The 12,172-nt window shown below is 43.5% G+C and overlaps 1 protein-coding gene across 3 annotated transcripts in view; it reads left to right on the top strand.

Moving 5' to 3' along the window:
• The first annotated feature begins 7,289 nt into the window (after positions 1–7,289).
• MFSD6 (major facilitator superfamily domain containing 6) overlaps positions 7,290–12,172 on the top strand; it is an 86,469-nt gene continuing 81,586 nt past the window's right edge. For all 3 annotated transcript variants that reach the window (XM_082260049.1, XM_082260050.1, XM_082260051.1), the window contains exon 1: positions 7,290–8,869. In XM_082260049.1, the coding sequence (XP_082116175.1) occupies positions 7,335–8,869 (1,535 nt within the window). In that variant the 5' untranslated portion in view covers positions 7,290–7,334. The remainder of the gene's footprint in view (positions 8,870–12,172) is intronic.

The following is a 12,172-nucleotide window of genomic DNA, read 5'->3' on the forward strand; positions in this document are numbered from 1 at the left end:
ATCCTCTACCCAGCCGTCCTATCTCTCCCCATATCCATCAATACTTTCTAAAAGAGGTTACCCAACTATCTGAGGTCCTGAGGAAGCGTAAATGCGAAACGCGTTGACCTTATCAGATTTGTATAACAACTGTAACCCTCACCAATCATTAACAATGTCTGTATACTATTTTTTGAATGTATAGGAAATAATATTCATGTCAATGTTCACCAAAATCATTTTCTTTGTGTTTTTTAAATTTTCTTAATAAAAGTAATTATTTTAAATAATGAGTGTGCTTACTCAGCGTGTGCCTTGAAAGTCCGCCACAATATATGTTTGGACAACCTATGTTGTACCATCCATTCTCTCTTTGTAATATTTTATTTTATTTTTTTGCCCACAATCTGTGTCTTTGGTATATCAACCCAATATTACTCCCAACAAGCAAAATCCCATTCGTTTCCATGGCCCCTGTTTACATAAGAGCGTTTTGGCACCTGAAGCAAAAAGCCTGAAGCTCAAAAAAGTACATGAGCTTTTTTGGCAGATTACCAGCGTTTTTGTTAGATGTCAATGCCTGCCTCAAACACCTGCAAAAAAATGCCTGGGGAAAAAAGCCCAAAAAAATGCTTGAAAACGTGTGAATGGAGCCTAAAGCCCCGTACACACGTACCGATGGTCGGCATACAAATGTTCCTCTTTTCTCCCCGGGATGTCGGTGTCTGCTGAAAAGTGCAAAGACAGCACAAGGACAGCACAAGAATTTTGTCCGCCGACTGCAGAAGTGATGTCATGTAATGGTTAACTTTCCCTGTGTTTTCTATTTTCTGAGCATGCCCAGTCTTGCAAATCTGCGGTCTGTCGGCCGAATTGTGTACTGACAGGCGAACAATCGTCCGTTCTGGTGTCGGCATACAAAAATTTTCATGTTTGCAAGAAAGACTTTTGTCCGCGGATTGTGCGCAGACATCTGTCGGAGGCACCATACTAACACGCGTACAATCGGCAGATCCTTCGTCCACCGACGTTTGTATGCCGACGATCGGTACGTGTGTACGGGCCTTTAGACTCACAGAATAGGAGGAAATGATTGGGGAAAAAGATCTTGAAATCCATATCATAAGCTTTTCAGATAAAGGGATTTTTAGGGCTTTTCTACTGGCACAGTCTTCAGCATTAGTATGACCTTTGGATCTTTTTTTATGTTGCACCAAGAGAATGTCACTGTTGGCTTAATATCAGTTTACTGTAGTATTAGTGTTTTCTGTTCATCTGCTCTGGATGGTTTGTGTACACAGTGTTCATTTTACCTGCCTGTATAATTATACTGCAGACCTGACAATAGTAGCTCTTTATTTTAACTATCAAGCTTTTCTTCTTTCTTTATATATTTTTTTTTTTTTTTGTATGCTTTTAAAATTCCAGTTGTACAGAAATTTAAACAAGGAATATTTAGCCCCCATTCACACTGGGGCGACGCTACTTCGCACCGCGACCTCCGAGGTCGCGGTGCGAGCAGCGCGCCGCTACCTCGGAGCGGCCGCCACGGACTTCATAACATTGAAGTCTATGGCGGTTGCCTCCTGGTCGCCCCAAAGAAGCTCCGGACCCTTTTTCTGAGTCGGAGCGACTTGTCGCTCCTATCAGAACGGGTCCGCAGCTTCCCTATGGGAGGCGACCTTCGGCGACCTGTGAGGCGACCAGGTCGCCTCACAGGTCGCCCCAGTGTGAACGGGGGCTTATAAAACTGTTTAAATTTTACAGAAAAAAAAGAAATCTATTTATAAATAGGTTGTGATTTTAAAGTAGAACTAATGGCAAAACTTTTTTTTAATTTTTTTTATCTTCTTTGGGATGGTTATAACATCTCCCTAACTAGGACACAGACTTCAATAAAAAACAAAAAAATGGCGACTGACGACCTGTTTTTTATTGAACCGGTTGATGTCTCCTGACATTCGGCCCCGTGTGTTCAGGGCATAAAGTGTAAGTCCACCCTAACGCTAAAACCTCTGCATCTACAGACATCCACGTTCTAGCACTATCCTATCTAACCCTGTAAGGAAGAAATCGATATACTTTCCTTTTGTGAAGCTGATCCGATCCGATTTCTAGCAGCGGAAGCTCTGCAGAGGACACAGCTGACAACAGCTGTGAAATGAATGGGGAGTGATGATCCCCTTAGAGTTACTATGGGGCTTCCGTTGTCTGATATATTCTCTGCACCCACTTACAGAGCCAAGCCGTGGGTGACAGCTCCGCGTGGGATAGAGTCGGATCGGTTTAAAAAAAAAAGTATACTTATAATCGACCGATTATCAGCAGCACCGATCTATCGGGGGCCGATATGCACATTCCCAGATTATATCGGAATCGGCCTTTGGATTTACCGATATTGCCAATATTTAGGGAAAGTGCTTGTACCGGGGTGATGCCTGCAGCTAGAGGCATCACCCCGGTACCGGTGTCCATAGCCGGCGGTTGGCTGACTTGTAATGACAACCGATGTAACTGAGAAGCCGCTCGACTGTCATTACAAGGAGTGGGAGGGGATGCCCCCCCCCCCTCCCACCGCCTTCCGTGGCTCGTCCGGGACTCCCGTCCCACCAGGAGACCCGGCTTCCTATCTCCACCGCCGCCCCTGCCGACTGCCGAGAAGAAGACCCGGTGTACTGCGTCTCCATGTAAAAAACCTGGAAGCGATGTCATGATATCACTTCCGGGTACTCAGCGCCGAATTAAAAAAACTGACCGCATTCAAAACACCCAAACCTGACCCCCAGATCCCTCCCACAAGAGTACCTTTTAGAAAAAAAATAAATAAAAAAATGTCCGAAAATATCGGCAGATATCAGCCGATACCGATGGCATGGTATTGGCATTAAAAAACTATATCGGTCGATCACTAATGTATACTGATTACTTACTTACAGGGCTAGATAGGTTAGTGTTAGATCGTGGATGTCTGTAGATGCAGGGATTGTAGTGTGAGGGTGAACTTCTACTTTTAAAGCCTAGAATACACTAGTTTTTTTTTCGTTCAACCCAGCAGGGCTGAACAAAAAAAAAAACTGACAGCTCAGGTCAATCTGATGTTAGTACAGTGATCCCCTGCTGTTCTATTGTGTTCTGACAGGGGGAAGGCCCCCTCGGTCAGCGCTCTCAGCCAGCAAGATCGCCAGTCAGTGTACAGATCTCCGTTTTGTATAGCAACACAGAGCCCTCTTCCGCGAAACACTGAGCTGATCAGCGGGTCTGGGCGCTCAGTCATTGGCCAGGACCCGCTGATTGGCTTGTGCTATAACAAATCTCAGCACTTCAGGGGCAGTGGTTGTGTGCTCCCCCTGCCTAGAAGTGCTGTTTACATACCAGATCTGGGATCCAGTGCAGAGGCCACCCAGCCACAGTAGATGTATGTGGCGCGGTCGCTAAGCAGTTAAAGACCCTACATGTACAGAAACACCTCCGTTGATCTACAAGAAAGCACTCGGCTCCTAAAGCCCCGTACACACGATAAGAAATTCGGCCGGGAAATTTCGTCTGACGACCGATCTGCCGATTTTCGGTTTGTTAGTATGGTGCTTTCGTCAGCCGACTCCGACTTTTCGGCTGACAAAATCCTGATGTGCAGGCATTAAAATTTTTGTCCTCCGTCAACACGCGTACGATTTTCGTATCATCCGTACAGATTTCGACGGGGAAAAATCTTATGAGCAAGACTAGGCATGCTCAGAGATGAAAAAACACATAGAAAGCAATCCAACACATGACATCACTTCTAAAATAGAATTCTGTCGTACAGGAAAATTCGTGTGCAGTCTAGAGCACATTCCAACCAACAGACACGCACTCTGGACAAAAGACGGACGACCGGTCGGCGGAGATTCGTTGCGTGTGTATGAGGCTAAGTCCTGTTGTAGACTGGGTGGTGTCAGCCCTGCTCAGTTGTCTTTTTTGCTCAACTTCTCAAACCCTCCTCACTCTTTTATCTCCAGAGCACAGGCAGTACTCCCAAGGTAAGAACTAGGAGGGCTAATTGGAACCATTGGGATAACCTGGGAAGTGTTCACAGGACAGCTCTGGATTTCTAACATTTTCAATCGGTTTTGTTTACTCTTAGCTAATGAATATAACAGAACACTTTAATGGCGTGTTTACACCAGATGTGGTGCAGGAAAGCTTGCAGGATCACGTGTTTGATGCACCATATAAAATGCGCTGCCTTTTACAGATGTGCATGGGTGTCACTATTTCCTAATGGCACTCCCACGTAACTAGCAAATGCTTACATTCATGCCTGCCAAAACTCATGGTACCACTGTACCATGCATTTTGGTGTGACACAATTTTAAAATGTGCGCCTTTTTTGAACATTTCACCCACATAAGGCAGCCCATTCATTTCACTGGGCTACTCTGTGGCCATGAAACATGCAAAAAAACACATGTGGTAACGCATAAGAAAACTTGCCTGCTGGGACGTACCTTCTGGTGTGAACGAGCCCTTCTAACCTATCAAAAGTTAGCAAATAAAAAGGAGCTTATTATTATAGTTAAAGTATAACTAAAGGCAAAACTTTCATTTTTTTTTTTTTTTTTTTGGTTTTAGAGTGGAGAGGGATTAGAGCACCTGTCCATTTTTTATGCTGCCTATGTCCCCATTACAGAGATTCACCCTCTCTATTTGTCTCGTTTACCATTATCATTGAAAGTAAAAGGCAATCCAACATTTTGGGTTGTCCCCAGTAAGGTACTAGTGGGGAGATCTTCCAATGTGGACACTAGTTCTGGTGACCTAGGGAACCCTAAGGAATTCCCTTCATTTGCAGAGATTTCCTCTCACTTCCTGTTTGGCTATGGGACATGAGATGAGGGGAAATATTCACAAAGGGATACAGATGGCAGAGAAAATCTGCCAGGAGTTCTAACCCTCCCTTACATTATAATTTCAAAAAATGGGGGGAAAAAAAATCAAACATTGGACTATATTTCTACTTTTACCACTTTCTGCCTGCATGACATCATGGACTTTGGGTGGAGCTATCTGGAGGATTCCATGTAAAAGCCATTTTAGCTGCTCATTAGCCAATGAATTGCTTTCACAGGTAGCGGAAGGGTTTCGTGCTCTCCCGTGCAATCAGGAAGCCGAAGATCTGAGAGAGCCAGATTACTACAGGGCTGTCTGCAGCCATCTCTATGACCCTGAGCCGGATTACTACAGGGCTGTCTGCGGTTATCTCTATGACCCTGAGTCGGATTACTACAGGGCTGTCTGCGGCCATCTCTATGACCCTGAGCTGGATTACTACAGGGCTGTCTGTGGCCATCTCTATGACCCTGAGCCGGATTACTACAGGGCTGTCTGCGGCCATCTCTTTGACCCTGAGCCGGATTACTACAGGGCTGTCTGCGGCCATCTCTATGACCCTGAGCCGGATTACTACAGGGCTGTCTGCGGCCATCTCTATGACCCTGAGCCGGATTACTACAGGGCTGTCTGCGGCCATCTCTTTGACCCTGAGCCAGATTACTACAGGGCTGTCTGCGGCCATCTCTATGACCCTGAGCTGGATTACTACAGGGCTGTCTGTGGCCATCTCTATGACCCTGAGCCGGATTACTACAGGGCTGTCTGCGGCCATCTCTTTGACCCTGAGCCGGATTACTACAGGGCTGTCTGCGGCCATCTCTATGACCCTGAGCCGGATTACTACAGGGCTGTCTGCGGCCATCTCTATGACCCTGAGCCGGATTACTACAGGGCTGTCTGCGGCCATCTCTTTGACCCTGAGCCAGATTACTACAGGGCTGTCTGCGGCCATCTCTATGACCCTGAGCCGGATTACTACAGGGCTGTCTGCGGCCATCTCTATGACCCTGAGCTGGATTAATACAGGGCTGTCTGCGGCCACCTCTATGACCCTGATCCGGATTACTACAGGGCTGTCTGCTGCCATCTCTATGAGGCCGGAGACAATGTCACTTCCGGCTCTGGCAGATGTATACACTGCTATTTTTTCCCCCTAGAAAGCAAGAATTAATGGTTGTTGTGTGTTGTGTGTGTTGTTTGTTTTTTTTTTTTTTTTTTTGATCTTCTGCTTTCCAGGGTAGTAGTTATAGACCCCAGATCTTGCCATAAAAAGGACCTGTCATGCCTTATTTCTATCATAAGGGATGTTTACATGATTCTTGTGATAGGAATAAGGCCCCGTTCACATAGGGGCGACGCTACATCGCACCGCGACCTCGGAGCGGCCGCCACGGACTTCATAACATTGAAGTCTATGGCGGTCGCCTCCTGGTCGCCCCAAAGAAGCTCCGGACCCTTTTTCTAAGTCGGAGCAACTTGTGTCGCTCCTATTAGAACGGGTCCGCAGCTTCCCTATAGGAGGCGACCTGTGAGGCGACCAGGTCGCCTCACAGGTCGCCTTAGTGTGAACGGGGACTAAAAGTGGTTAAAAAAAAAAAAATTTAAAGGGAAGTGTAAATAAAAAAAAAAAAACCAAAGAAAATGTAAAGTGTCCCTGTCCTCTCCTGCTTGCACACAGAAGCAAACGCATACGTAGGTCATGGCCTCATATGTAAACCGTGGTCGCGCCACACGTGAGGTATCGCTGCGAACATCAGAGCGAGAGCAATCATTTTAGTGCTAGGCCTCCTGTAACTCTAAAGCGTCGCCTATGGAGATTCTTAAGTACCGTAGCTTGGTGCCATTCCTGTAAACGTGCCCAATTTTAAAGCGTGACATGCTAAGTATCTATTTACTCTGCGTAACATCTTTTATATTTTACAAAAAACAAAATGGGTTATGTATTGTGTTTTTTGCGTTTTAAAATACATTAAAGTATATTTTTTCCAAAAAACTGCACTTGAAAATCACTACCAAATACCGTGTGACATAACAAATTGCTAGTGTCTCTCCTAAACATATATGTTTGGGGGTTCTGAGTAATTTTCTAGCAAAATAATAGCGATTTTTACATGTAGGAAAGAAATGTCAGAATTGGCCTGGGTGAGAACTGGTTAAACCCAAAAACAAAAGAGTATTAAATCGCAGCTTAACAATCCTTAGATGTGATGGCTGCAATCCATTTTTAGGATTTTTCCTTTATTTTCACCTAGTGATCCAGCCAGAGGGCTGAGGCAAACCATTTACCACTGACAGGCATGCTTACAATGGTCAGCTATTTATGTAAAGCCTCTTTATATTTAGATACTTTTTGAAATATGTTTGTGTATAAACCACAAAAAATGTATATGCATTTTATTGCAATGCCTTAACATCCCTCTCTCTTTTTTTTATTACAGGACAGCAGAATAACTATACTTGGGCTCTGCTGAAGTTATTAGGAAATGGCTACTGGGGACAAAGTTGCAATCCTGTCTGAAGATGAGGAGGAACAGAAGAGGAAGTATGTACTTGCTGATCCTTTCAATGGTGTTACCCCGGAACAAAACCAATCTGGACCTAGCGATGTCTCCGGGGCTACTGAGACCATTTCAACTGCAGATCAGGACATGGACTGGTTGGAAAAACACTGCATTAAAATTAACAACGACCTCCTTATTTCAAAAGTTTTCTACTTCTTTTTTTATTCTGCCTATGGCTCTCTCTACCCGCTACTTCCAGTGTACTACAAGCAGTTGGGAATGTCTCCCACTCAAAGTGGTCTTTTGGTAGGCATAAGATATTTTATTGAGTTTTGCAGTGCCCCCTTTTGGGGTATTATAGCTGACCGCTTCAGAAAAGGAAAGATAGTCTTACTCTTCGCTTTGCTTTGCTGGGTGTTGTTCAATTTGGGAATAGGGTTTGTAAAACCAGCAGCTTTATTATGTGTGCCTAAAAATCCATTACCAGTCAGACCCACGAACTCCAGCCCAGCTCTCACGACCACTCTGCCCCTTCCAACCACGTCTAACCTAACCACAAAGGCAAGCTCCAATACAACAAAAACCAAACGAAAGAGAGATTTATATGAAGACCCGTTTCACATGGAGACCAGAAGAGAGTCTGGAGGAAGGTTTTATGAAGAAACTTCTATCACAGTGCATCGGTTTATTCGAGAAGCTAGAAACGGCAGTGGGATTGGCTTTTTGGTCGATAATGGAAACAATAGTGTTCTTACTACAACAACTATAGCTCCTACCACCCCCAAGAGTGCCAATAGTATGCTAGAGTATAACCAAGAAGATGTAGAAACCATATTTCTGTTGATTTTGCTGGTGGTCATCATTGGAGAATTCTTTAGTGCGCCAGCCGTAACTATTGTAGATACAGTGACCCTTCAGTATTTGGGTAAACACCGGGACCGTTACGGGTTGCAAAGAATGTGGGGATCCCTTGGTTGGGGCTTGGCAATGTTATCAGTGGGCATTGGAATAGATCACACCCACATATCTGTATTTATTGAGGGTGATGGTTGTATAGCTCCTGATTATAAGAACTACCGGATTGCTTTCATTGTTTTTGGGGTCTTGATGTCAGTTGCACTTATTGTCTCTACACAATTTCACTTTTATTATCACCATTTAAAACCAAATGAGGAGCGAAGGGAAGACCTAGAAATCTCTCCCGTGGAGTTAAGTTCTGAACCAGAATCTCGGGGACAAAATCAAAATGAAAACGGAGGTATGGAGGAAACGGTTCAAAATTTCAGATTTTGGGATCTGATCAAGATTATCTGCACTGTACGGTATGGATCTGTACTCTTTGTAGCCTGGTTCATGGGTTTCGGTTATGGATATGTATTTACCTTTTTGTTCTGGCACCTGGAAGATCTTAACGGGACTACAACTTTGTTTGGCGTCTGCTCTGTACTAAGTCATGTATCTGAACTGACTGCTTATTTCTTCAGCCACAAGCTAATTGAACTGGTTGGTCATATCAGGTAAGTTGTGTTTTTTCTATTTACATTTTTTAACATTGCTTTTACATCTTTCTTGGAATTACAAGAAAACTGAAAAATGGCGCCACCCTGTGATATATTGCATGTAAAAAAATTAAATGTGATATAAAGATACAGCTGCCATAAATTTTTGGCTAACCAAAAAACATCCATCCATCCATGTCTGTTTTGTTGAGAAATCACTTTGAAATCCCCCCCCCCCCCCCCCAGCATTTCTGTCTGTGGCCATCCCATCTTGAGTAAAAAAGATAGAGAAAAATGGCCCAGATGGGACTTTAAATTAAGTGGATGCATGAGTCACTGATGCATAAAAGTAGATTTTAATGAGTAAAAACCATGTAAGCAAAAACATGCATTGATCAACAGATGGAGTACAAAATATGGCATGGCAAGATTTCAACAGCAATATTGATATAAAAATCCTATAACATGGAGTGAGCAGGATACACACAAAATTGTCTTAAATATAATGTACAACATAGTAGAAAACTCGACGCGTTTTGTGGGTCTGTAGCCCACTCTTCAGGAGTATGTACAGGTAAACCTGTCAAAGGAATAAAAGACTTGTATGTAATGTCAAAAACCAATAGATGTTGGAGATAAATCAGCAAGTATGGATTTTCAACAATTGTCTGACCCAAGTGGGGAAACCATACTTACACGGAGCCATATTTCACTGGTGAAAGCGACATTGCCATATGGTGGAAGCGCAAATTGTCTGACCCGGGAGCTGAAGGAACATGAGTCCACGGCAGCGAGACGGGAAGCCAGGGGAGGACACTTGTGGTAAACAATGTCTGAGCATGTTTTGTATCAGAGTATAAGAAGTACAATGTATCACTTAGTAGTAGTCAGAAAGGATATGAATGTATAGCACAAGGCTAGTAGTCAGAAAAGATATGAATGTATAGCACAATGCTAGTATAAAGACCAAGCCAAACCCAAAAGAAGGTAAACTAAAATCGCAGAGTGTGCTTGTCTGAATGTGATCAGAGTGATCCAAGAGGGATGACAGCCCTCTTGAGTAAGGGCAGATAGTTCATGTAGCATTCACTTCCTGGAATTCATCTGTCCTTGGCTCAGGCGTGAATAACCCCCCCCCCCCCCGAAGACTCCTGGGATGTATGACATAATTTGCCTTGTCATGGAAACCAGGAAGTAACAGAAGAATCGTCAAAAGTTTAAAAGAAGTAAATATAATGTACTTTCCGATCTATTTACTAATGCTGGTGGCATAAGGGTTACAAATAGTCAAAGTTGATTGAGAGAGTCCTTTTTGGTTTTTTATTTGTGTTTTTTTTTTTTTTTTTTTACTGTCTATGTCCTGTTGAGGAGATTTCCCTCAAGTTCCTGTTCCGGAATCCCAAAAGGAAGTGAGAAGAAAAAAATCTCAAAAAACAGGAGACGTCCCTTCTCACCCTTCTCAGTTATTTGTCTCTGCAAATACATTTTTGCCCACCTCTTTGGCTTTCTGTCCTAGTGGCGATTGTTTACCAGGACATCTAGAGTAAATCTGTCTAGTGCAGGGGTTCCCAAACTTTTCAGACCGCGACCCCCAATATTAGATTGCTGACGACCCGCGACCCCTCCCCCTCCCCCTCCCCCTCGTATGTAAGATTTGCGATTTGGTTACATACTGACAGAGCTAAAACAAAAAGGAACACAATCTCTAAGCCAGGCTATTTTATTAACAGATTATGGACAAAAACAAATACATCCATAACTGTGAAATGCTTACAGACAGAATACGAACAAGCTGCCGACCAGAAATGAAGTATTTTAAGTTGTTTCCACTGTTGATAGGAAAATGCGAGTGATGGCAGCGGCGCCTCTATCCATGTCATATAGTGCGCGCTCCACTCCGCACAAACACTTGGATATGCGCTTCATAAAAGCTAACATTTATCTGGTTAACGTTAGAGTGAGCGGCCTCTTTCTTTAAACAAATTCGTTTAGGCTTTACAATAAATATTGTTTATGGGCTAATTAATGCCACAATAATTTGTTTATTTTATTGGCTAATTGTATTTTTCATTTTTGTTTTGCACTGAATACCATTGAATATTTTCATTGAATGCATTAAATATTTGCCGTGCACCGCTATGCCAGAAAAACGTTAAGAGCCACCTATTTTTTTTATAATAAAGGGTTTCTATTTCCTATTTACGCGAAATCTACAGACGCAAACAGACAAAGTGTAATAAAATAAAGACCTAAATGTGTATTTCGGACTTTTTTTTTCACCACAGTCTGAAAGAAGACATGTTATTGAAGACAAATATCCAAAAATCTCAAAATTGACCAGTAAAAAAAAAAACAATGGTTTTGCCTGCCGTGTCTCGCATTAACTCGCATTAAAAATAATAAAAAAAAGTTTCTGTAAATCATCTCGCGACCCCCCGCTCCCCACTCCGCGACCCCCCCGGGGGGTCGCGACCCCCACTTTGGGAACCACTGGTCTAGTGAGTAATAAAAATCGGACAGAGGTTCTAGGTATTCCCTACTACTCCTTTTTTTTTTTTTTGGGGGGGTTAGTAGAATGGTGTCAGATTGGCATTTTCTTGCTAATGCTTTTTAAGGTCAGGTAAACATTCATGTTTACATTTCCTGGGGTTGTATTTGGTATAGATAATGATCATGCAGTTGGTTTACTGCAAGGGTAGGCAACCTTTTGAGCACAGTTTGCTGAAATGTTTTCAAAGAAATTAGAGTGCCAGCTTCATAAGAAAAAGGTCAAACACAAATTTTTTTTTTTAACTAAATGTTGTAAAGCCTGGGGTCAGCAACCTGTAGATCGCAGCCAGGCAACTGGTAGATCGCAGTCTGGCCTTGCTGACCCGCCATCCCAGAGCATTAAAAAGAGTTCAATGCAGAGGGACTACTTGTTAAGTTGGATCTGTAGGAGGGAGCAAGAGCCGCATAAGCCAATGACTTCTCTGTAGTGCTGGCTCCTGTCCCATGGCGAGTGACCCCAACTGCACTCCATCTCTTATCCTGACTAGCGATCTCCAGAGTGGTGCCAGCAGCAGGAAAGAGGAGATCTTCAGGTCAGTGAGAAGCAATACACTGGGCATAATAGTATATGTCTGCTTCCATACTGATGTGCTGAGGTTTACACACAACTCGGGTGCAGGGTCGTGTACCTGCAGCTTACCTGCAGGTTTGCTGCACTTAGCCATAGACTTCTATCACATCCTGCGGGTTTGGTGCACTTTCTGAAACAGGAGTTTTGGTGCAGTTTCAGATAGTGCACCTGCACCACACCTGCAGGATATAATGGACATC

Source organism: Pelophylax lessonae (genome assembly GCF_965119305.1).
Source record: "Pelophylax lessonae genome assembly, chromosome: 6".
NCBI lineage: Eukaryota > Metazoa > Chordata > Amphibia > Anura > Ranidae > Pelophylax > Pelophylax lessonae.